At 41.7% G+C, this 25,115-nt stretch overlaps 1 protein-coding gene across 2 annotated transcripts in view; it reads left to right on the top strand.

Moving 5' to 3' along the window:
* Positions 1–25,115, top strand: part of PARD3B (par-3 family cell polarity regulator beta) — a 621,722-nt gene that overhangs the window by 314,891 nt on the left and 281,716 nt on the right. For both annotated transcript variants that reach the window (XM_072978456.2, XM_072978451.2), the window contains exon 17: positions 18,632–18,838. In XM_072978456.2, the coding sequence (XP_072834557.2) occupies positions 18,632–18,838 (207 nt within the window). The remainder of the gene's footprint in view (positions 1–18,631; positions 18,839–25,115) is intronic.

The following is a 25,115-nucleotide window of genomic DNA, read 5'->3' as shown; positions in this document are numbered from 1 at the left end:
CGGCAGTATGCTTTATTTGGGTTCATGCAACCTAGCAATGCTATCAGCTGATTTTTATGTGAGATAGGGGATGGTGATTGTTGTAGCTGCAATGATGTCCTCCATTTTCAAGACTGGATTTTAGGTTAATGGATATACTGGTAGCATCAGTTGGAAAGATGGAAATAAAGAGGAGGGGGAAAGAGTCGACTGACCTTACAGAAATGTACTGGAGGGCTGCCTTCTAAACTGGCACTGGCCTTAGAGTTACAGGTTCAGTCATTGTGCCGGGGGGAGTGTGTCAGATGGACTTGGATGTTGAATAGAAATCAATGGATGGTGGATTGGAAGGGTTAAAGAGTGTTTCATAGGTGCACTTGTTCTGACCCTGGCTTGCTTCTATGTCAACCTGAGAGCCAGTTTGGTATGGTAGAAGGCTGAGGATCCCTGCTCATCCATGAATCTCCTGAGATGATCTCAGGAGCCAGCCTCTTCCCCTATCTGCAACCCTGAGAACTCAATCTAGCTCCCAGATTTGTCCCTAAGAAAGTGTGGAATATATAGGTACTCTTCTGAGCAACCTGGAGAATGGATAGAATACAAACATAATCAATTACTGTAAGCAGTTGAGGAAATTTTCACTGTTAAAAACTTTATGCACAGTTAAAAGAGGGGTGGACAATCTGTGGCCCTGCAGCTGCTGGTGATCGACAGCTCCCATCAGCTTTGGCAGCATAACTAGTGGTGAAGGACATGGGGTGCTACAGCCCTATAACACCAGGGGGCCATACACCCCTCGAGTAGACATTGTCTAGAGGGGCGGGGTAAAAATCCAATAGATCAATCAATCAATCAATCAATCAATCAATCAATCAATCAATCAATTTATATATTTACTGGTTTTATTTTTAACCTACCTTTCTCCCAAAACTAGAACTCAAAAGTGTCCCCATTCTTACTTTCTTTTTAAAAGGCTTCAAATAAAAGAAGGAAACCAAGGCAGAATTGGGAAACAACAGATTTTCATAGTTATAATTGTTTAAGTTTCTTATATAACTTGTTGTTGTTTTTTAATGGAGTTGTCATAGAACAAAGACAGTGTACTTAGCACATCTGCAGGTTCCACAAGAAGGCTTTTTCCTAACAATAGCAGCACGATTAGGTTAGTCCATTTTTCACCCTGTGGAGGTGCCTTAGGTTATGTTTCTATTATCCAGTCTTTTCTCCATTAGATACGGCAAATTGAAAAGCTGCCAGGAGTTTCTTGTGTGCAGTTCGGTTACGTACAGAGGTGGAATTTTCTTCTTCTGGCTTATATGAGAGTCACCTTTGCTGGAGCAATGGAAACACTCCCCTGTTTAATTAGTACTGCCCAACTATGGTACTAATTAACAATCCAGCATTTGTAATTTCATACCTGAGGAGAACTCATGGGGAAAATCTCATTGCAAAAGGAAGCATGTACTTTGTCTGGTTTCTCATCATCCACTACAAGTTGTCACAGTCCATGTGGAAGGAGAGATTATATGGAGTGGCCCTAATTATCCACTTAGGTGGAGAGCGGTAGTCTAGGAGTTAGAGTGATTAGGGTAACCCCACGAGGTCTGAACCTCCACACAGTGTCACAGTAGTACTGAGGATCACTTAACAGAAAGATTGTTTTGATGGCTCCCAGACCACCAGGCTCCGTGAACGGAACACTTTTAATATACTCTGGTGAGTTTGGTCACCTTTGCACTCTTGGGTGCATTCGCAGCAAGCTCATATAGAGGTGGATTTGTCGTACAGTTAATGTCTCAGATCTGACATGGTGTTTAATTGCCTCGTGGCTGGCAAATATCAGTGTCTTGCCTGGAGTCAAACTGTAGAGATTCAGGCAAGGCAAACGTACCTGAATGATAAAGGGCATGAAGGATAAACACAGTACCTCATGTTCTCTTAATTCAAGTCCAGGTAGATTTGGATGAAGTGTTTATTTAGTTTGCCAGCTTCTCAGATGTGCTGCCATATTGATTTCTTTTATTACTGGCAGCCGTATAACGTGACCTCTCCCAGAACCTGTTTTAAAAGTCATAAATTTTAACATTATTTGTGAGCGAGGGCTGAAATTCTGTGAAAGCCTTTTTATTAGTGGAGCTTTACCTTGTTGTCTGTCCTTTGTCACCCATGGCAACAGTATTTAGAGCTGCTTAAAGCAGAGTGGCTCTTGGTCAGCAGCGAGAGGAGCGCGTAAAGATCTCAAGTGAGAAGGATTCACTGATCACACTGTGAACTGCCAGGTGTAGAGTGCCATTGCCTTTTCCCCAGTTTGTCCTGGTAGACCTGTTTTTGTCTGTCTGTGCTTTTCTAGCAGGCAGCTTTACAAATCTAAATGAACATTAAAACTGTGTTTCATTCTGTGTGGGCGCTTTAAGGACAGAGCCAAACAGGACAGCTGAATTGTCTCCTAACCCCATCTAGCCCTTATGTTAGTTTTCTACACACCATGCTACCTCTCATAGTTCCTTGAAATAAAAGCAGTCTTTATCTCACCATTGTTATTTGTGCTTTGAAATAATGTTTAAGTTCATTTTTCTCTGGAAATTGGAAGGGCACATCTGAACTTAAACCAGTTGTATATTAAATCACTGTTTTAGGGAGAACCGTTTCTATTGCAGTACAGAGTTTAGAATTTCTGGTAAAATGCTAAATTTTTGCTACACAGTAGACGTAGACAGATCAACAGAGGAGAATAGGTACACGTTCCCCAGAGTCCACCTCCTTCTCATTAACCAGCACCTAATGTCTCAATAGCTCACTCTGAGACACTTGTAGGAGAAAGGATAAAAACAATTTCTTTACTTACAGTTGATTTAAATTACAGACTGTGTATTCTGCTTTCTTTACTGTACATCTATTAACAGCTGAAGCTATAAACAGCAACAAATAACTGCCTCCAATTGACAAAAGAGAGAGATAGAAAACTCATCACAGAGATGGGACTCTCCTCAAATTGCAAAAGCGGAAAGGAACGATTGGTTAAGTGCTGGATAGACAGACATTCACCTGAACCCAAAGAAGTCCCTCCCAGTTACACAAACCACAGACAGCATGCGAGGTTGTAAATAAAACTCTAGCAGTTTATTGTATAGTAAATACAAGTGGGATGGAGATCGTTTTAAGACAATATGTAAAATGATTTTTACATGTTGCATATGCATTCTCTCCTGTTCCCATTGTGATCTTAACAGAAGAACCATAACAGGACCCTGTAAATCTTCCAGTGACAATTACATCAAGAATTGACCTTTTATGTCTCCAGGGTTCAATCACCTCCCACAGCTTCCACCACTTTGGTTTGGAAACTTTTATTTGTCTTCTTTGACAATTACTTCCAGATTCATTACCTGGATGGATAACATAGGGATGCAGCTCCCTGGCGTAGGGTGGATTGGCAATGGCGATGGCATGGTATTAGCTTCAAGGACATGGCCTCAAGTCAAGAGGTCCTGATTTTTTGGTTACTGGCCTTCTCACAAGGCCTGTTTGTAGTATCTCTGTCCCCAGTATCCCCAGTCTAATGGAATGGTCAAGCCTCTGCTCATCAAATTTAGAGCCTAGGCTGCTATCCTGGCTCATGGTTTAAAAACATAGCCATACTTAACTTGAATCCTGATATGAAAGCCAGAAATTGTAAATATATTTGTATAGAAATTTCAAAATAAGAAGTAACTGTTTTAATGTTCAGAAATAGTGTATTTCCTTTTCAGGTTCTGAATAAAATTTAGTGTGGTTTTGTTCAATCTAGTGTCTTTTAGTTGGGCCACAACTCCCGTAATCACTAACCCGCAAAGCAAGAGTGTACTTTTGGCTTTGTACATTGAATTGATTTACTGATGACTGTAGGAGAGAGATATTGAATAGACAGACAAACTATCAGGGCCTTGAAGGATTTGTTTCCTTTCTTAAGGATCTGTACCTTGCTACAGAGGTGGACTGGGATTTTTTTAAAAAAAAAGTGTTTGTGGAAAAATCAATTAAGAAAATGCCTGAACTCTCTGAGAAACCATTCCTTTTTAGAGCTGAAATACAGTAATGGGATATTCTGATAGATATGAAAAATGCAACTTTGTTTTCCTTTCCTTTGTGAATAATAACAGGAAATATGGGATTTTTATTTTTTATTTTTTTGTATTGGTGACAGAAATTTAGTAGAAGGCCAATTTGTCTACATGTGTAGCAGAAAGATAAAGCATGGAAAGATTTTACCCTGTCTTTGATTTCAAAAACACTTTTTCTTGTACTTTTAATTCAGTAACAATGTGAATCTCATTAGCATTGTCCAAAAGTCACATAGAATAAGCCATCTTTGATGAAATATGGTTTTAATTGCTGAAATGTTTCACTTGTTTGAAAAAAAAATCTGTCAGTAGTAAATTGGGAAACACAGATGGAATCAGTTATATGTACTCATTTGAGTTTTCACATTATTACTAAGATAGCCACTTGCACATCTCCCAAAAAGGTCAATACACCACCACAAAAAGAGGATACCAATTTGCATATGAATCATTTATTTATTTATTTTCATTTGTGTGCCACCTTTCTCCCAATTAAGAGACCCAAGGTGGCTCACTAATTATTTTTTAAAAAAAACTAACTAAAACACAATAAATTATAGCCCAGAAAAGCAATCAAGCATTAACACTGTTTGTTCAAACTATTAAAGACTCATTAGCATATTAAAAACACATAGAAATAGTCCAGCGCACATGAACAAAAACTGCCCAGTTAGTTAAAAGTGTGACTAAACAAGATCATCTTCACTAGGAATTAATTACTGGAAGAATAAAAGGGAGGGGCCAACCTAGCGTCCTGAGGGAGGGGCACTCCACAGCCTGGGAGCAGCCACAGAGAAGGCTCTTTCTTGCTTTGCCACCAGACAAGCCTGTGAAGGCAGTGGGACGGAGAGCAGTGTTTCCCGTGAAGGTCTTAAGAGCCAAACAGGCTCATACAGGGAGATGATGGTCTTTCAGATAGGCTAGACCCAAAGCATATCGGGCTTTATTTAACCATCACTTCGAACTGGGCGAGCAGGCAGTGAAGTTGTTGTAACAAGGGCATTATATGCTAATTAGCATATTTGTATCAATGGAGGCACATTTAGGAAGAATTACACTAACTGCAGTGGAAATGAAGCACATCTCACCATACTGAGAAAGTTACAAAGTGGCTTCTGTGCCCATCCAAGTCTGTTACCCAAGTCCTGCATGTTGATTGGCTACTTCATATCCCCTCCTGTTACTCCCTTCTTGCACATTTATACCATACTGTGATACTTCCTGAACACAAAGCATACTTTCATATTGAGATGTGACCTTCTTTTTAAATGTGTACAGTATTATTAGTTTTTGTGTTGATCCACAATTCATCACAAAATATGCTCAATGTGAACAATAAGAATATAGAACAAATAACATTTACATGAGTAATGGTGGCATTATTGATTATTCAGAGGGGAAAGATTAAAAACAAGAAAGAAGAGGAAATATCTGTCTATTGGAACACTACCCTAGGACAGCCATTCAGATAAAAGCCAGTGCTCTGTGAATTGGGATACGTGGCCAGCTTGGTGATTGCAATGTTACATGTGATTCCTTGGTGAAGAAGTCTGTATATTTACTGCTTATTTGCTTGAACAGGAAATCTTTCTTTGCCTTCTAGATTATAACTTTTTTGTGTGTGTGACTGTGGAAGAAACTAAAGTATCATCATTGTATCTGAGCAGGTAGTAGGGACAATGTAATAAACAATAAAGCTCAAATAAGTAATGAGTGCTTTTAATTAGAGAACTTGCCAGATTCACTAGACTTTGAATTTTAATACTTTTTTCACCCCCCCCCCCTTCTTTTAAAATTTTTTTTGGCAGGAATAATGTTGTTCCAACCTTTTATTTCTGTTTCCAATTTAAGATTCTTTGCTTAAGGCAAAAGACCAACTAAGAGATAATCGTTATCACTAATTTTTGAGTATAAGAGGTTTAGCATATTTCTTTGCTTTTATCAAGCCTTTCATAATTCGCTCCATGTTTTCTAAATGAACTAGTGTTGAAAAGGCCATAACATTAGGAGTGCTTCTGATAGCTGTTCAGCTGAAGAGCACAAATTAAACAGTGTGATGAATATTGAAATCTCTCTGTCCCAGATAATTTTTAGTATCTTCATAGAGATCATGCCAGAAAACCTGGAGTGTGATAGGGAAAATGGGGGAGGGAATGGTGGGAATCTTAATGATTTTAGAAAATGTTATATACTGTATATCGCTGCTAAGTGAAATGAATATTGTTCCACGTAGTGAGTATTTTATTGATTTCTTCTAGTTATCAGGAACGCAGGAGAACAATTCAGCTCTAAAAGATCACCAACAATCATCTTGCTAAGGTTGAGCCAAAACAATTAACACTGCCATGCCACCATCCTTATTCAGACACGCTGAATTCTCTTCACCTGCCTTTTAGATGTCAAACTGCCAGATATGACTGTGATGGCATCACTTTAATAACATGCTCCCTGGTTGCCTTATATTATTGTGAGGGGGAAAATGCATGGAAGTCATTGCTGGTCGAGGCGACAAAGAATGGGAGAACAAAGCACAAAAAGTCGAACATCTACAGCTGTGGGGAAGAGCATTTTTCAGGGAATATTGTAGGCTTTCTAAGAATTGGACTTTCTCCCCTCCGCAGACTACTGACCATCTTGCCTTTACTCTTTAACATTTGTTTGTTTATTTGTTTATAACATTTATATATTAACTTTCAAGTGGAAGCCTAGAAGTGCAGTTCATGTCTTTAACAAGGAGTTGAGCTCACTGGCCCTAGAAAATGGATGTTGGTGGGAGGATTGCTAAAGGACTGAGTAACTTGGAAGTTTTGAGATTTTTGTAGCTAGGTAAGCAACCCATAACAGGGCTGCAGAGAATATTGGTTAAGCACAGAAAATGTAGCATATCTTGTCTTGTTCAGAAAATAGTATTACAGTCCCTCCCACTGCTGTTGTTTTGTGTGGCTTGGACAGATATGTGGATCAATATATGCAGCTATCCCTCTCGTGTCCAGTTATGTCATCAGACTGCTTCTTAATGAGGACAAGACCGTTTGTTTTTTTTTGTGAGGGAAATATAGTGCATGCAATTAATCCAACTTCTTTCTCTTCTGAAATGGCTGTAATCTCATTATATCCCTTTAACATTTAGAGGGCTAAATAGCCTGACTTACATGAATTCATTCCTCTCAACTGGCTCTGAGAAGTACCTTCTAACTGGAATATGCGAAGACATTACTGTACAATAAATTAAAATGTCAGTATTTCTAACACTTGCTAATTTACTGGCTCTATTTAGATTCTCAGTCATTAATTCCAGCATTCTACCTGCCCACCCATCTTACATTCCTGTTTCTTCCGATCATATTCACTGTCCCTCTGATTTTCTCAGCCACCACTTTTTTCCCCCTCTCAGTTGTTCTAGCATTTGTTCATTTGCCCAGTTAGTTAAAAGCAAGAGTCAATGGCAGGCTACCCAGTTTGAAGGATCATCATGGCAAGGGAGAGACCTACCTGCCACATACATTGGCCAGAGAAGAAACTGCTCCAAGGAGCAGACTTTGTCCTTCCCTTTCAGAAGGGAAGTACCTGTAGAAGTGTAAAGTAAAAGTATCTGGGTTGACTTTTCAACCTCACTCCTCCCCCCAATTGCTTTTCATTCTGTGCCATGTATTGTGTAAGCATTTCTAGGTTGGTCATATTTTGTTTTGACTGAAAAGAAGAATAAAAATGCTTCAAATAAATATATGACGTTTATATGCGTAAATGAATGAATGCAAGTGACTGAAAAGCCAGCTGTTACTGTCACAACAAGAGCTGGGCACAGCAATTTGAGCAACCCATATTTCAAATTGTTGCAATAGTTGCAAAGTAAGTTAGGACTTTCATGTCTTGCTTGGTTTCAGCTTGGTGACATGTACAGCAGCGTTGAGAGCCTCAGGTGGAAAGTTAATGGTCTAATGTAGTTAAGTGGGAAGGCTGATTGCTATGTATTTAGGGGTGGACAAGGTGGTTCCTTTCGCTGACCAGAAAAAGAAGATTTTGAGATATGCAAAAATGAAAGAAGCAAAATATTATCTTATTTTCCTAATTGGATACTGCAAGTGATTTATTTGCCTATATTAGCTTTATTACACTGGCCTTCATACTAAGTTCAGGGCCATTGAAGCACAGATCTGTTAGTTGTAGAATGTAAAATCAAGTTTTAAAATAATAAAATAGATCCTAACTGATGGGCTGGCCAATGGTTTAATAATGTCAGGTGCAAAGATTCCGGAGCCAAGCTATTAAGGAACAGCCAAATAAAATTTCTTCCTGGTTTCTTTAGAATCAGCCTTACCTTCTGGAACAGTGGTTCCCAACCTTAAGTTATACAGGTGTTCCTGAACTGCAATTCCCAGGAGCCTTCACCTCCAGCTGTGTTGCCTGAGATTTTTGGAAGTTGCAGATCAAGAACACCTGGGCTAACCAAGGTTGGGAATTCTTGTTCTAGAGTTGAAAGTATAGACAGGCATTAGTTTGTAATTTATTGCTTGCAGAGGAATACTGTGTTAGGTGCCATCAAGCCACTTAGGACAGCTTCCAAAGTATGTTATTTATTTATTTATTTTGTATGGCTTAGCAGAATACAGCATTATTGCATGAGACAGTACGCAATGTAGACCTTGTGGTGCACCCTGGGCAATGTAACTTGTCATGGCTACATAGTCTAAACATTTGGCTGCTGGCTCTCACGAGGATTTGAGTGGGGATTCAAACCAAGGTCTCTGAATCTCTAGTGTGTCTCTCTGTCTGCTGTACCATATATGGTAATGTAAAGGATCCTGGTACTTTCAGTATAGAGATCAGTAGTGGTATGGTGGAGAGAGTGATAGACTATGACTCTGGAGAACAGGGTTTGAATCCCCACTTGGCCATGGAAGCTCACTGAAGGAATGAAACTGGTAAAACCACTCCTTAAATATCTCACCTACCTTGAAAGCCCTAAGTCGGTGCAGGCTTGACACCACCGAACATATATACACGGTTGGCTCAAATGTTCACATTTTGTTATTTAAGGCACCTGACCTTGGGGTGAAATGCATCATTATGTTAGCGGAAGTCCACTTGTGCAGTGGAATTTTCCTTCCCTTCCTTTCTCCCTGCAATGCCTGCGCGTCCCAGCCCACCCCCATATTTGCCAGAGATGCCATCTGGATGAGATTTCAAGGGTGTCTGATGGAAAGCGAATTGTCCCATTCCACTGATGGAAGGTGCTTTGTCTATGCAAAAGGTTAACTGCATGCCATCCCATCACAATGTGTGAGAGGCTGGTGGGCTTTGCTTGAAGGGTATTTACTTTAAAATGATACGGTAGTTTGTAACTGTGCAATCTAGTAAGGAAATACAATCAATGCTATAAGCATATAGTCTTCAAGTGTGTGCGTACTCTGTTTCTGTGTGAGTGAGGGAAGTTTTCAGTTGCTTCATTTATATAACTTTTCAAAAGACCTTGCCGGCTTTCAGTGCAAAGACCCAGTGGGCACTTTGCTGGGCTTTTCCTTCATAGTCCTTCAACTTCTCCCCTCTCCTCACTTCTCCCTCTGGCCTGTGTTGGTTTTATTTATGCTTTTGATTTTCCATCCTAATGTATACGAAGCGGTTCCACATATGACTGCCTGTTCTTGCTGTATATCATAAATTATTCATTTAAAACCAAAAATATCCCAGTTTTTTAAGCAATTGTTATTGCGGCATGCATTTTAATATAACTTTCTTTGTGGGGCTATGAAGAATTAAACAGTGCTATGTCTGCAAATAAATCTTCCAGTGGATGTATTAAAATATTTGTTTTAATTTAGTTATTGGTTTCCTTATGCCTTGGGTCTCTCTTTACCTGTGTTTATTACTACTTAGAAGTTTTGCCACTAGTTACAGTAGGTATTTGGTTAAGATCTGATAAGACTGGGATGATCACTGCTGTGTGAAATAATACCAGGAACAGGAAATCTCTTGTTAACATTAAATCCATCAGCCACAGTGCACACCTTTAATATACCTTATATGTTGGATGCACAGTCGTTGACAGAAAGAGACTATTATAGGAATAGGAACGAAATACAAAAGTACACTACAGCCAGAATCCTAGTGGTATTTCCATGAGGTTTGCATAACCTGTTGCAATTCACTGGAAAGTTGCATCTCCGTCACGTGCCTAGCCACATACTCCATTCCCCAGCCCTGGCACTTTATCACTTCACTGCTATTAGCTATGCAAAGTTACGCAAACATTCTTCAAGCACCAGTAGGATTCTGGCTGTTGTGCACTTCTGTATGCCATTCTTAGTTGTGTAATAATATCCTTCTGCAAAGAATATGTCCCTAACATATATGTGTATTAAAATTGTACACTGTGCTCGTATTTGTCCAGTTTTACATTTTAATTAAAGTTCTTGCAAGGGTCAAATGAAAAGAAAATCCAGTTAGTTCACTGAAATTACGTATGTTTCAGTACTGTTAATGGGATTTCATGAATATGCTGGAAATTGTTGCCCTCATTAATGTTAATAACACTACCTTCTTCTGGAAAAATCATCTTTGCATTGGAGCAAGCTGTAACACAGCAAGGCCCCTTCCTTTGACTTGAGTGGGGTCAGCTTTCCTTCTCCTTTGCTGCTGCCTTGAATTGTGACCCCTACTTGGTTCTGACCACAGACTCCTCTTGGATTTTTGATAGAGATGTCAGTGTATGTATAGCATTTGAGCTAAGCAGACATGACTGCAAAGTCACCAGCTCTGTCGCAGGTTTTCCGCAGTTGTAGCACTTTTATGTTCCTAAAAATGATATGTTAGGCTCATCATCAGATTTCTTGTTTAAAAAAGCATTTGCTTACCAAATGAATGAGTGATAGTTTGTTTAATGAGCATACAAATGTGATATTCCCCTCTATTTGAAAATATCCGAACATTTTTAATTTTGGAAATTTCCAATTTTGTCTGTTAAAAAGGAAGATTAAATTATTATAGAAACTCAGGAAAAGAGCAAATAACTACTCAACTGTTAATCTTCAGTAATCTTCCTGAATAAATGAGGGTAGCGCTTTTGAAACATCAAGAACTCAAGGGGATGACAGGGTAAAAAGTCCATTTTCTTTTGAGTGTGTAGAATTTGTAGTTAATCCTTTGCCACTTCACTCTATATTTTGACAGACTCCTTATAAAATGCTGTCAGGCCATATACTGAACATAAGCCCATTCAACTTGGCCTCTAATTTTAGGCGCATTAGCAAGGACTTAAATCATCTAATGAAGTGCTTGACTGAGTTTGCTCACTGTTTGCTGAGTCTGCTTTTTTTTTTTAAAAAAAAAGTATCTGTAAAATATATAATTGAATGTAAAGCACCTGTGTCATTATTACTAAAATTAACTCCCCTTTTTAGTCTAAACTCATTCATACAGCAACTACTTTGCCTATGTTTTTCACCAACACTTCGTTGATCATTAGAATATCTTCTGTGATACTAAGATAATTTAAGTTTCAAATTGCAGTAACAGTAGTAGAAAACATATCCATAATATCCATAAGTTCACAGAGCTTTCCCAGTGCTTACAAAACTTCTGAAAACGTAGGGGTCCCAAATGTGTTGTGTTCCTAATTACTGTGTGTAGCAGAGCTAGGAAGTGAGTGCTCTTGAATGTCATTGGACTGTTGTTCCCATCAACCCCAGGCGGCACTGCCCTTTGTGAGGTCTGTTGGGAGTTGCAGTCCAACTTCTACAGGCCCATACATTTACCTCCATAATATATAGAATGTCGTGGTCAGACAGTAGTTGGGGTGTTGCTTGGTGTTAATGTACCAGTCTACTAGATTTCCTGCATGACAATGATATTCAGTCATTCAGTCCTATCTCTAATCTGTCAGAGCTATAAAATCCAAAAGATTTTCAAACAGAATTGATAATAGAACCCAAGGTACCTGATCACAGCCATCTGTCCGCATTAGTGCACCAAGAGTGACATTATCCTTGAATTATAATATCAAAGGCAAAAATGGCATTTGCTTTTAATGACACATAAGCCTCCTGAGTGTCATTTTGAATGCATATGGCACCCATCTATATATCATCCTTTATGCCATATGTCTTTGTTCCTGTGTTCAAAAGTTTATCAACTTAAGTTGACTGATATATGAAACAGATTTTGCATCTGTTCTCAATCAGTCTTGACTTAACCCATTCTACGTATTACAATACACACCATTACCTTGATTGATCAGGAATATGATAAACCCAGAGTACAAACGCAAAGAATTAGGTAGCTTCTGCTTTGTTTCTTAGATCACTGATGTTAGCGGGAATTTGGGCAGAAAACATGGAACATGGAGAAGAGTGAGATCCCACCTTTTCCCCCTATTAACTAAGCTGTGTATGTGTACCCTTGAATCTAAGTCATGTTTGCCTAGGCATATGCACATAAACCCACATTTTACAGCTGAAATCCCAAATATAGTTTAGGGATTGAGGTTATGACCACCAGAGCTGTTATTATTACAGTGGTGCCTTGCTTGACGACATTAATTCGTTCCAGCAAAATTGCTGTAGAGCAAAATCGTCGTCAAGCGAAATTTAAAAAAACCCATTGGAACGCATTGAAAACCATTCAATGCGTTCCAGTGGGCGAAATACCTGCTCGTCCAGCAAAGATCCTCCATACGGTGGCCATTTTCTGGTGCCTGTAATGCAAGGAATCCGTCCCTAACACAGCAGGGAGCCATTTTCTACAGCTGGCAGCCATTTTGAAACCCGGCAATCAGCTGTTTGCTGATAGTCGTAAAGCAAAAAATCAGTTCCTGAAACAGGGAACTGATCAATGTTAAGCAAAATTCCCCCATCTAAACATCATTTTGCGATTGCAAAAGCAATCGCAAAAACTTCAACATTAAGCGGATTAGTCGTCAAGCAGGGTAATCATCCAGCAGCGCACCACTGTACTTTTAAAAACGTCGATCAATGTCTGCTTTATTTCAAGGAAATAAAAGCAGCTCCTCTTGTTCCCTCCTCCTGTGCACCATGCACAAAACCAAAGGGCACCCATTCATTTAAATACTGTTAGTCTTACGTATGTCTGTGTAAAGATCTCATAGTGCTTCTAGTGGGAGAACTTGAGAGGGACTGGAAAAATCGCTGAAACGTGTGTGTGTTTGTGTCCATGCGCCCACAGGAGCAGATTGTCCTCTTCCATCCTCACAAATAAACCAAGGTTTGCCTCTCATTGAGGAGGAGAAGAAATGATAATCTTACAGCTGGCTGGGCATTGAATGTCCCCCTGTACAAATAAATCATATTGAAACTTTTCCCATAAAAAATTAGTGTGTCAAAGAGATGGCATCTAACAGGCCACCTGAAGCCCCCCCCACACACACACACATCGCCCCTCATATGAGCCTCTTTGGCTCTTAAGATTTTCTGAGGAGTCTCCCGGTCCTGCTACTGTCAAAGCTGCTTGTGCAGATACCAGGCTCACCTACATTTATACAAACAGGCATCTCCGGAGCAGGTAGCCTGTGGAACATGGCAGATCGGCTGCAGAGACCTAGAAAAGCTGGTGCCAATTGCCCTAAAAAGACAGAGCACCTCAGGCAGTGACATTTATCCCACTACTACAGATGTGCATGCCAAAAAAATTTTTTGTATTTCTTTCATGTCAAGTTTTTATTTGCATTCAGGGAGAGGATATTGAGCGCTCTTGGAGTTACTCTGTTTATTATCTGTCTCTTTTTCAAAGATATCTCCCAAGCAGGAGTGTGGACACTGAGAGCTGCTCCCAAGCCTCATCCTGGGCTGAGATTAAGCCCTGCATGAGAATTGGGTATTTTGAAATGTGTGGTGATTTTCCTGTTGAAAGCTAGCAATCAAAGCTGTTTTCTCACTGAAAAGCAGCCCAGTCTTTTCTCCACTGATCAGAAAAGCTTTTACTCTTGTCTGTTTCTTCTCCAGTGATTATGCGCCTCCTCTTTCTGTTGATCTTTCTTAGCCTCAAATAGGCACTGCTGCACCTCTCACTGATGCTTATGCATTGAATAATTTTAAGCACCTTTATGTTGCAAGCAAGGCAATGCTCGAAATCCATTTCAGCCATTGCTAATTTGGCAATAATGGTGGTCTCTACAATGGCAATTAATGAACAAAGGAACCTTGCACTTTGTGACCTAGCAACCAGGTTTCCCTTTAAACTAGTTTTCCTCCCCCTCCCTCCCTAGTTCCTCCCCCACCCCCCCTTTTTGGGCAGGCTAGATGTCAAAATCCCAAGAGAAAAGCAGTGTTAAATTGCTTTATGTATCCTTGATGTTTCATCATTTGGTGGCAATGCTCACCCTTATTTCCCTCCTTTTTCTGGTTTCATCCATCACTTGATTCTATTTTAGTTAAAGGGTGAAGAGTATACATTCCCTCTTTTTGTTGTATAAGACCAAGGAAAATTCTACATTTTCTCATTATTGTGTGATTTCTGGCCTTTATTACTAAGCAGTGACTATTCCTAAACCTCTTAAGATTACCTGGTATCTTGGAGAAGAGAAGTCATAACAGTATTTTGGAGATTCAGTGTCTTCTGCACCTTTTAAAGGAGTTTTCACAACTGTTTTTGCTGGTCTTTCCCTTTCAGATTGCATAACGTAGCTCTTTTATAGTTTTAAATGTTTATTCAGTTTAATTTATACTCCATACATTTATCATTTATATCTATTTTTTTCATTGATATGGAAGTTCATACACTGCCAAAAAAGAGCGTCTGAAAAAAATAAGAATTTCCAACGTTCCTTTTTATTTTGTAATAGTGTATCAAAAAGTGCTAATATGTGTCTTTTAGTCATTGTTTTCTGAGTCTAAACATTTGGTTTTAATTCTTAGAGATCATGTTGCTACTTTAATACTGCAGCAACATGTTTGTCAGGTGTAGCTTGGAGTAAGTTCTTGTGGACTTGAGGACTTTGCAGTTTAGCAGCAGTTACCTGTGCAGCTTTCAGAAAATTTATACAGTACAGACCTCTCAGAAGCAGGTAGGTGGTGGAACACAGCCAATTGCCTGCAGTGAACTAGAACTGCTGGTGGCAATTGGTCTAAGGAGACATAGTGGCACATGAAGTGACATTGATCACATTACTACACATGTGCATGGCCAAAAAAAATCATTTTTCTTTCCTTTCATGTTCTTTTGGGGGTGACTCTCATTTTTGTGTTTTTCCCCATTCGTGTTTTCTGGTGGTACTAAAAATAAACCATTAAAAAACTTCAAAAACAACTTCAAAAAGCAGAGGCAAGACAATAGAGAATCAATCTATCTAAAAGCAGACTATACTACAACCATCCAATCACCACCACCAAATAAAACAGCCCCCAATCCATCAGAATATAAACTTCTAACAAAATAACAAAATATACACAGCAGATTAACCAAATACCATTTTTAAAAGATCACTCAAACAAGGAAAGCAGCCCCCCACACAGAGGGAAAAAAATAGCAAAATTTAAAAAAAAACAAATAAACCCACAGCCCTCTCTCCTAAACAACAAGGACACAAGCAAATACAGGCAAAAACATATAATCAAATCTGCACCCCCACAAAAAGTGAAAGTACAGTGGTACCTTGACTTACGGCCATCCCGACTTACGACCATTTCGAGTTACGACCAGAAAAAAGGCAGGGGAAAAGGCAGGGAATTCAAATTGCTAATCGTTGGTGGAGAAGAGGCTGCTTCTTCGTAGCTCTTTCGCCCCAGCGGATAGAGAGTGTGCATTCAGAGGAGGCTTCGAACTGCCTGGTAAGGTGCTGCTTTCTACTTTTTAAAAACTGGCCGTTATGGGTGGGTTATCCAGCATGGGTTTGGGTTGGGTGGTGGGGTGTGTTTCTGTGCAGTGATGGGTCTTACAGGGTTTGTTTGTTTTTTGGATTTTTCTTTTTTGCATTTCTAATGGATCTTGTAGTCTTCTGTTTGCTTTTTGGTGATTTTTTTTTTTTTTTTTTTTTTTTTTTTTGCATTTCCGATGGGTCTTGCAGTCTCTGCTTTTTTGGGTTTTTCTTTTTGCATTTCTGATGCGTCTTGCAGCCTCTGTTTGGTTTTTCCTTTTCTTTTTTTGCATTTCCAATGGATCTTGCAGGGTTTGTTTGCTTTTCAGGGTTTTTTTTCCCCTTCGGCCAGAATGGATTAATCGTGTTTCCAATGGGTCTTGTGGTGTTTTTTGGTGTTTTTTGGTGTGTTTTTTTCCCTTTGTCCGGAACGGATTAATTGCATTTCAGTGCATTCCTGTGGGAAACGGTGCTTCAAATTACAACCATTTTGAGTTACGACCATCATTCTAAAAGTCCATAAGTCAAGGCACCACTGTACACGAATGTAGGGAGATTTCTCATCCACTGTCACTTCATCCTTTCTCTTCGCTTCTTTGAGTGTAACAGGTAGCAGCAAGGAGGCAGCAAAAATAATCTGAGAAAGGGGAGGGATCTCAAAATAAATCATGGAGGGGGGTTTGAAAAAATAATCTCAGGGAGGCACACTGACATACACAGGCTGCCTAGTGGCAGCAGCAAAACTAATGGAAATAAATGGAGGGCGGACTCAAGGGAAAGGGTAGAAAGGGATCCAAGATGAAGGACAGAAACAAGCAGGCAGGACAATCCATGATGGAGGCTACCAGGAGCTCACATACCCACAAGGAACTACCGACGCAAAGAAAGAGCACTCCTCAGTGGGTCCCAGTCAAATCCAATCCCTTTTACAGATTCAGAATCCCCCCCCCCCGGGGTGTTCTTATTACCTGCTGACAGCAGCCCTCATGACACTATTAGATGGATATATTCCCATGTGATTTGATGGACAAAGGGCGAACAAAAGAATATGAAACTTTTGTGTACTCATCTGTTGTTAACATGACTCATTCATATTTTACAGGCTCTATTTCAGGAATCCATGAAATAAAATGTGGGGGAGGGAGCCTCTCTTGTGATTTTCCTTTTGTTAAAACATGAAAGTCCCATCCCTGCCAACTACATAAGTTTCGGCAGACCTTAGTTGTGCACATAAATAAGTGGGGAAAGGCTGCACATTTTCTCCTTTTTATTCTGCAAGACCAACGAGAAGGGGACCTCTGAGGACACAAGCTTAAAATAATCTGTGAAGGGCAGTGTTCCTTCTAAGTCATGCGGTGTTGCGTCAGGGGTGTGCAGCTGAGCCAGTTTGCTTTTCTGGCCATGGCTGGAACCCTTCATACATGGGGTGGCGCCCCCGCCCAGCACTCCAGAAAACTAGAGGGAATGTTGGTCATGGGCCAATGTATTATAGATGGCATGCAGAAATTCCATTACAGTGGAATACAGTGGAATCCCTGTATCTGCTGGGGATTGGTACCATGGCCCCTCTGGTGGATACTGAAAACTGTGAATAATAGCTATGTAGTCATCACTAACAAGTATTAATAGGACAGTCTCTGGCTCCATCTGGTGGCCTGTTGTAGTGATGCAGGTAAAATAGTTCCTTTCTGGATTTTTTTTCTTTGAATATTTTTAATATTTTCCAACCGTGGATACTGATCCTGTGGATGCAGGGGTCCTAATGTATGTCCTGGTGCAGTAGGCCTTACTCTCATAAAGAGCCAAATAACTGAAAATGCACTCAGCTTTAGTGAAGAATAGTAAGGGTATGCTGCTTCTCTTTATCCTTATACTTCTGTTTCTCCTCCTCTTGATTTGTGTTCTCCAGTTTCTCCAAAGTTTCACTTCTGTTGGTTTTCACCTCCGTTGCCCAAATTGTCCATTTAAATCTCCTCCCTGTCATTCCTGAAAAGGGCCTGCTCTGCTCTTGACTTTGAAAAAAATTAAGCCTTGTTTTTCACAAGAACTCCCAGAAGCTCCCTTTCCAAACTTTGTTCTACTCTTTGGAGCCCTTGCACATTTCCCTTTGCTCATTCAAAAGAGCTAAAGGTGGTAGCAGCTTTCATATGGAAGAATTCTTACTTGCTTTTCAGGAATATACTTTTTAGGAAAGCAAGAAATTGAGGTGTAAAGTTACTTAATGGAAATAAATTAATAAAAATGTTTAGCTCCTTATAGGAAAAAGCTAAGCGATGAGGAGGAAACACAGATATTTCTCAGTGTATGTGACAAACAAGTCTATATTTTCTGCTGGTTATAGCAGCAGAAATTGTGGACTTGTTTGTCAGGTAACTTCTTTATCAAGAGCACTATTAATTCATTTTAATGACATCTTATGTCATTTGTGGAATTAGATTAGAATCCTGATGGAATAGCACCTTTTAGCCCCTGCTGTTTTTGGACTGCCTGAGGGCTCAGAATGGGAGTACTGCTTTTCAAATTACATATACTTCCAGAATTTGTAGTTTATGCTTTTTCTGTGTAAACTATCCCAAGCGGATTTGCAGATCTAACTTATTAGAATTTAACGCCCTGGATAGTTTTGGAGAGCAAAAGGGGAGCTCTGTTTCTACAATGGCAAGATCCAACGTCTTATGGGTGTGTGGAGGATAACTCTTCTTTCTGATACGTACAGGTATACACTTTTTCATTCATTTTGTTTGTCCAGAATCTCCTGGCAGGGATATTGGTCCAACCTTGGGTTTGAAGAAGTCAAGTTCCCTAGAGAGTCTTCAAACAGCTGTTGCTGAAGTGAAAAAGAATGAGCTTCCTTTCTATCGTCCAAGGCCTCACATGGTCCGTGGCAGAGGATGCAATGAGAGCTTCAGGGCTGCCATTGATAAATCTTACGATGGACCTGAAGATGTTGCAGAAGGTACGTAATTCAGAACTTTTCCTGTCTTTTTAGCACAGAAATGTCTCTTTTCTGTGTGCTGAAAAGTTTACATCAGATGTGTCAGACGACACCTCCCCCCATCCCTACTCTACACAATCTTAGGCATGACGTTAGATGTTGTGATCCAGCACATTTGGAGGGCACCAGATTGGGAAAGGTTGGCTTATGCCCTTTCATTAAAAATTAAAAGTATGCGTCCTACCACCTATTGACCATGCTTTACATTGATGTTATGTCATGTGCCATTATATCACTTGTGACTTACGGTGATTCTTATGGTGAGTCCTTGAGGTATGTGAGATGTTCAGTAAGTGGTTTAACATTGCTCCCTTTTAGTGAGTTTCCATGGGGATTTGAACCCAGGTTTTCTGCTTCCTAGTCTGAACATGAACACAGAGGCAGCACAGAAATGGCAGAGAGGTGGAATGGCTGGTTTTCCAGATGAAACAGAAGAAGGCCATTAACATTTGGGAGCGGAGTTCTTATTTGAATTCTGGGGTTGATGTTCATCCCAATATCTCTTATCTCGGGAAGTATGGCTCTGTGTGTGTGTGTGTGTGTGTGTGTGTGCGCGCGTGCGTGCGTGCGTGCGTGCGTGCGTGCGTGCGTGTGTGTGTGTGTGTGTGTGTGTGTGTGTGTGTGTGTGTGTGTGTGTGTGTGTGAGAGAGAGAGAGAGAGAGAGAGAGAGAGAGAGAGAGAGAGGAGTTCCAATCCTGTAAATTGATGAGAAGCATCCAGGCTGAATTATGAGAATAAAAACCCTCAAACTCGCAGGAGGCAGAACAGCACTCTTACCTTTCTGCCATTTATGTGCTGATTCTTTATCAAACAGGAAGAAAAGCAGTGTTTCTCCCAAGTGAACTCTGTGAATCACACATTTGGGGTCTTGTCCGCGCTTGCGTGGAACGTTCGGAATATTCTAGAGCTTCTTATCTGAAAGATCAAAAGGATACATTGCCCCTATTGCGCATGAGCAACCTCCCTTTCCCTCCAGTTCCTTTTCATCCGCCATCGCGTACGGAACGTTTTCGGCTTGCTCCTCTTTGGCTATTGTTATACGGTATTTCTTGCTGATTTTCTCTTGCCCCTGACCATGGACTGTTGACCATTCTTCTGTTTTTCGGACTTTGGCTTCGTTTTGACGCTTGGTACAGGTCTTTGCGACCTTAATTGGAGGCTTCCCGCCTCAGCGGGGAGGCCTATTATCGCCTCAGCAGGAGGCTCATTATCCACTTAACCTTAATAGTCGTGGGAACTAGGGCTTCTAGCCCTTTATTATTGTGTTTATGCCCGTTTCCGGTCCCTTTAAACAGTGCCAGGGATGTAATAAGAAAATCCCCTTTTATGATAAGCACTCTAAATGTCTTTTTTGTCTCGGTGAGGGGCACAATACGACTGTTTGTTCTTTTTGTAAAGAGTTCACTAAGGCGGCTCTTAAAGCGCGCCAGCAAAGGCTTAAACTTCACCTTTTGGAGACATCCCTATCATCAACCCATTCATCGGCTATGGAATCTGTTTCTGAGCCTTCTAGCACTCCTCGATCTGAGGCGACAGGCTCAATTCCTCCGGCGGGCACTTCTAAATCTGTTAAAATTTCTAAGAAGGCAACTGCCTTTCCCGCCAAAAAGCCTTCGACGTCGACCGCAGGGAAGGAGGTCTCTAAGACAAAGAAGCCTGCTCACGCTAAAAAGGCAAAAACCAAGGATACTGTGGCTTTGCAGCCTGTCTCTGCCTCTCTTCCCTCCCCTATATTGGAGGATTCGTCTAGGGATAGGGATTCCCTATCGGAGGCAGCTCCTTCATTGCCTCCTTCCCAACGTGGAGAAGACGACGGTCGATGTGGGCATTCTCCTAGCCCAGTGAGGCTTGAAGAGGCTGCATTATCCAGCCCTCACTCTGCCCCTATTGGCCTTGCTCCTGCCGGCCGGGCGATTGAGACGTCGAAGTCTCCTCCTCTGTTTCAAGAGGGAGAGGTCCCTCATAAACGGACCTCAAAGAAGAAACATCTCTCCACCGATCCCGAGGGTGGCTCCGACGTGGAGGAGGATTCACGTCGTAAAAAGCATAAGCATACTAAGGTTAAGCACTCCCACTCCCGTCGGGGTCGTGTCAAGCATCGACGTCGTCACTACGACGTGGATGACTCTTCTGCTTCATCATCGAGTTGCTGTAGGCACAGGAAGAGGCATTACTCCTCCTCGTCCTCGACGTCGTCCTCTCCTTCCCCTGTACGACGTCGTAAGCCTCATTCTACCCATGTTGCTCAGACTGCTGATATTGCTAAGAAGGTTCCCCCTTCTTCGACGTCGAAGGCAAAGGGTACTGGCCCTCAACCTTCCCTCGCTGAGGTCTCTGTTCACGCTATTCCTTCTGAAGAGGATGAGGAAGTTGGCGAACTGTCTTCCAATGGAGAAGCAGTGGATTTTGAGATTCCACAAGGGCAATCTCCTATTGAAGCTGATTCCTTTGATTCTGATACTGGGAATCCTCACCCATCCTCCCCTACTGAGGATTTCTCCTCTTATTCTCAAATGATAGAGAGAATGGCAAAGGCTCTTTCAATGCAGGCAAATATTCCACCTGCTCCTACTGTTGATCCCATTTTTGGGGAGATTGATAAGGATTCTGCTCAACCTCTGAGTGTCAATTTTATTGCTAAGCTTTATGCTTTGGTTATGGATGCCTGCTCCCAACCTGCCAACCCGGTTGCTGTCACACGCAGGACTGAGAACATGTACAGAGTTCATGGGGAGGAAGTGAACTTTTTGTCTAAACATCCAGCCCCCAATTCAGTTATAGTTCACGCTAATGCATCCAAAGCCTCGGGGAGGCCTCATGTGACCCCTCCTAACAAGGAAGGCAGGAAATTAGACGTTTTGGGAAGGAAACTTTATTCCTTTCAATCTCTCTTGCTTAAGATCTTTAACTATCAGGCCATGATGGGTGCATACCAGAAGCACTTATGGGACAAGGTTCTTCCAGCCCTGCAATCTGCTTCTCCTGATATCAGACAGGACTGTCTTAATGCACATGCTGAGGCCATGACTCTTTCAAAGCATCAGACTCTTTCAGCCCGACACGCCACCGATGTGGCAGCTAAATCTCTTAATTCTGCTATTACTCTGAGGAGGCATGCTTGGCTTAGAGCCTCAGGTATTGTTGAAGACGTAAGAAAACAAATAGAAGACCAGCCATTTGACACCAAGGGTTTATTTAACGAAAAGACTGATGAATCCTTAAAATCCATACATGAAAGTAAGAAGACTGCCAAGGCATACACTATTCATCAGCAGCCACGTTTCCAAAAGCATCAATGGCAGCGACAGTATCCTCAGTCGCAATACCAGCAACAGGGCTCGCAATCTTTCCGCCAGTTCCGAACATCTGGTACTAGGTCCACTCAGCAGTCGTCCTTCACACCTGCATATAGACAACAACAGCAGACTAAACGTCAGTCCTTCCGTCCTCCTTCTAAGAAGTCCAGACAGTTTCTTTGACTTCCTGACAGTCGCCGGCTCCCACCATCAAACTCGACTCTCCCCGTTTCTACCAAATTGGCAACTCATAACTCAGGACTCCTGGGTCCTAAGCATCATACAATTCGGATACCGTCTAGAGTTCCTCAAACTTCCTCCCCTAGGATACCTCAGAGTCACAGCTTCCAACCCTGTCCTGGAGGAGGAGGTGCAGGCTCTGATCCAAAAGAAAGCTGTCCAACTGGTCCCTCATCACAAAATCCCAAGAGGGTTTTATTCCAGATATTTCACCGTCCCCAAGAAGGACGGGGGACTTCGCCCGATCCTGGATCTAAGAAAATTAAACACTTACCTGCGTCCTCGTCGGTTCCGGATGGTAACACTGGAGTCCATCGTCCACCTATTGAGGAAAAGAGATTGGTTTACAGTCATAGACCTAAAAGATGCATATTTTCATATTACAATTCATCACAGTCACAGAAAATACCTCAGGTTTATCACAAACAAAACCGCTCTACAGTATATGGCCTTACCCTTCGGTTTAGCAACGGCTCCACGCACTTTTACAAAATGTATGGCTCCGGTTGCTGCCTTTCTCCGCCTGCAAGGTGTAAAAATTTTTCCTTACATCGACGACTGGCTAGTCGTGTCACCCTCCAGAAGACGGGCAGTTCAGGACACGAACTTCACTATACACACGTTACAAAGTTTAGGTCTCACCATAAACTGGGACAAGTCGACGCTAACTCCTTCTCAAGTGATCTCTTACATAGGAGCCACTCTGGACTCAAAAAAGGCAAGGCTGTTTCTGCCTGTAGAACGCATACAAAAGCTTCAAAGAGCCCTGCAGGGATTCCTACCACATGCCCTAGTGTCAGCACATCAAGCCGAGCATCTGCTAGGCCTCATGGCATCAACAACGGCTGCTTTGCCTCACGCCAGGCTCAGAATGAGATCACTACAAGCATGGCTCCTTCATCACTTCAACCCATTGTACGACCATCCAAAGAAGCAGTTAAGAGTCACTCCAGAGTTGGCGAGGCAACTGTTATGGTGGGGCTTCCGACCACATCTTCTCATGGGGCGTCCTTTTCGACCGCTACGACTATCGGCTCAAGTTACAACGGATGCGAGCCCCACGGGTTGGGGGGCTCATTGCAGCGGCCACACCGTAAATGCTCTGTGGACCTCTCGTCAAAAGGGCCTCCACATAAATCATCTAGAGCTGATAGCTGTAATAAAGGCCTTCAAAGCTTTTCTACCTATAATACAGGGTCGTGGTGTGCAGGTTGTAACAGACAATACCACGACCCTGTTTTATATAAACAAGCAAGGAGGAACAAGGTCTCTCTCCTTACTTTACCTAGCTGTACTACTCTGGGAATGGTGTTGTGTCCATCATGTCTATCCCATGGCCATTCATATAGCGACAACAGAGAACTCTCTAGCAGACACTCTGAGCCGGCGAAAAAGTCAGTCCCACGAGTGGGAACTAAACCAACTCATGTTCCAGGAATTATGCCACAGATGGGGCCGTCCTCACATCGACATGTTTGCCTCGAGCGTGAACAGAAAATGTCACGCTTATGCCTCAAGAGCAGGGAAGGATCCCTCATCCCTGGGAGACGCCTTCATGATTCCCTGGAAGGAACATCTCATTTACCTATTCCCGCCGATTCCTCTGATTCAAAGGACCATAGTCAGGCTAATTCAACACAAGGCCTCTGCCATCCTGGTGGCCCCATTCTGGCCGCGTCAGCCGTGGTTCCCAGTCCTCCGGGAGATAGCCACGGACGTCTTCAAGTTCCCGATGATGCCAGACTTGCTCTCCAGGGACTCGGGGTCCATTCTTCACCCGGACGTGGAATCCCTTCACCTGACCGCTTGGAGGATCTGCCAGAAATTAAGGAAATATTAGATAAGTCTAGGAAACCTTCTACTAAATCTCTGTACAAATACAAATGGGACAACTTTGTCCGTTTTGCTTCTTCTAAAGACCTTCCAACATCTCCTGTTTCTTTGAGGACTTTGTTGGTCTATTTAAGGCATTTGTTTGACCTTGGTTTGTCTGTTTCCACTTTGAAAGTTTATGCGTCTGCTATTGTTGCTCATCAGCCTTCTGGTTCGCGTTCTGCACAGCTGTTTACTCACCCGACTGTTAAGACTTTTTTTAAGGGACTCATCAACGCTCGCCCACCTGTTCGACCTCCTATCCCTCAATGGTCTCTCACTCTTGTTCTGAATGTGTTAATGAAACACCCCTTTGAACCAATGTCATCCTGTGATCTCAAGTTTCTCTCCTTAAAAACTCTGTTTTTGGTGGCTATTACATCCGCCAGGAGAGCTTCTGAGCTAGCAGCTCTACGGTCAGATCCACCTTATCTACAGTTCTACAGGGATAAGGTAGTTCTCTTTCCAGACATTTCCTTCCTTCCTAAGGTGGTATCTGAATTTCATCTAAATCAGCCCATATCATTGCCCACCTTGTTCTCTGACCCATCCTCGGACATTGAAAGGATGCTGCATTCTCTGGACGTCAAAAGGGCTTTGTCCTATTACATTTCGAGGACTAAGGACTTTAGGGCTTCTCCTAAACTTTTCCTGTGCTACTATGGATCACGCAGGGGGTCGGCTGCTTCAGCTCCTGCCTTATCTAGGTGGTTAGTCTCCACTGTAGTTCTGGCTTATCAGCTATCCAAGAAGGATGTTCCTGAAGGTATTCGTGGACACTCGACGAGGTCAATGGCAACATCTACTGCTTTGCTCCGAGGAGTCGACTT

This window comes from Pogona vitticeps, chromosome 1 (genome assembly GCF_051106095.1).
Source record: "Pogona vitticeps strain Pit_001003342236 chromosome 1, PviZW2.1, whole genome shotgun sequence".
NCBI classification, from domain to species: Eukaryota; Metazoa; Chordata; class Lepidosauria; order Squamata; family Agamidae; genus Pogona; species Pogona vitticeps.
The sequence above is the reverse complement of the archived record's forward strand: the minus strand, read 5'-3'. Positions and strand labels throughout refer to the sequence as shown.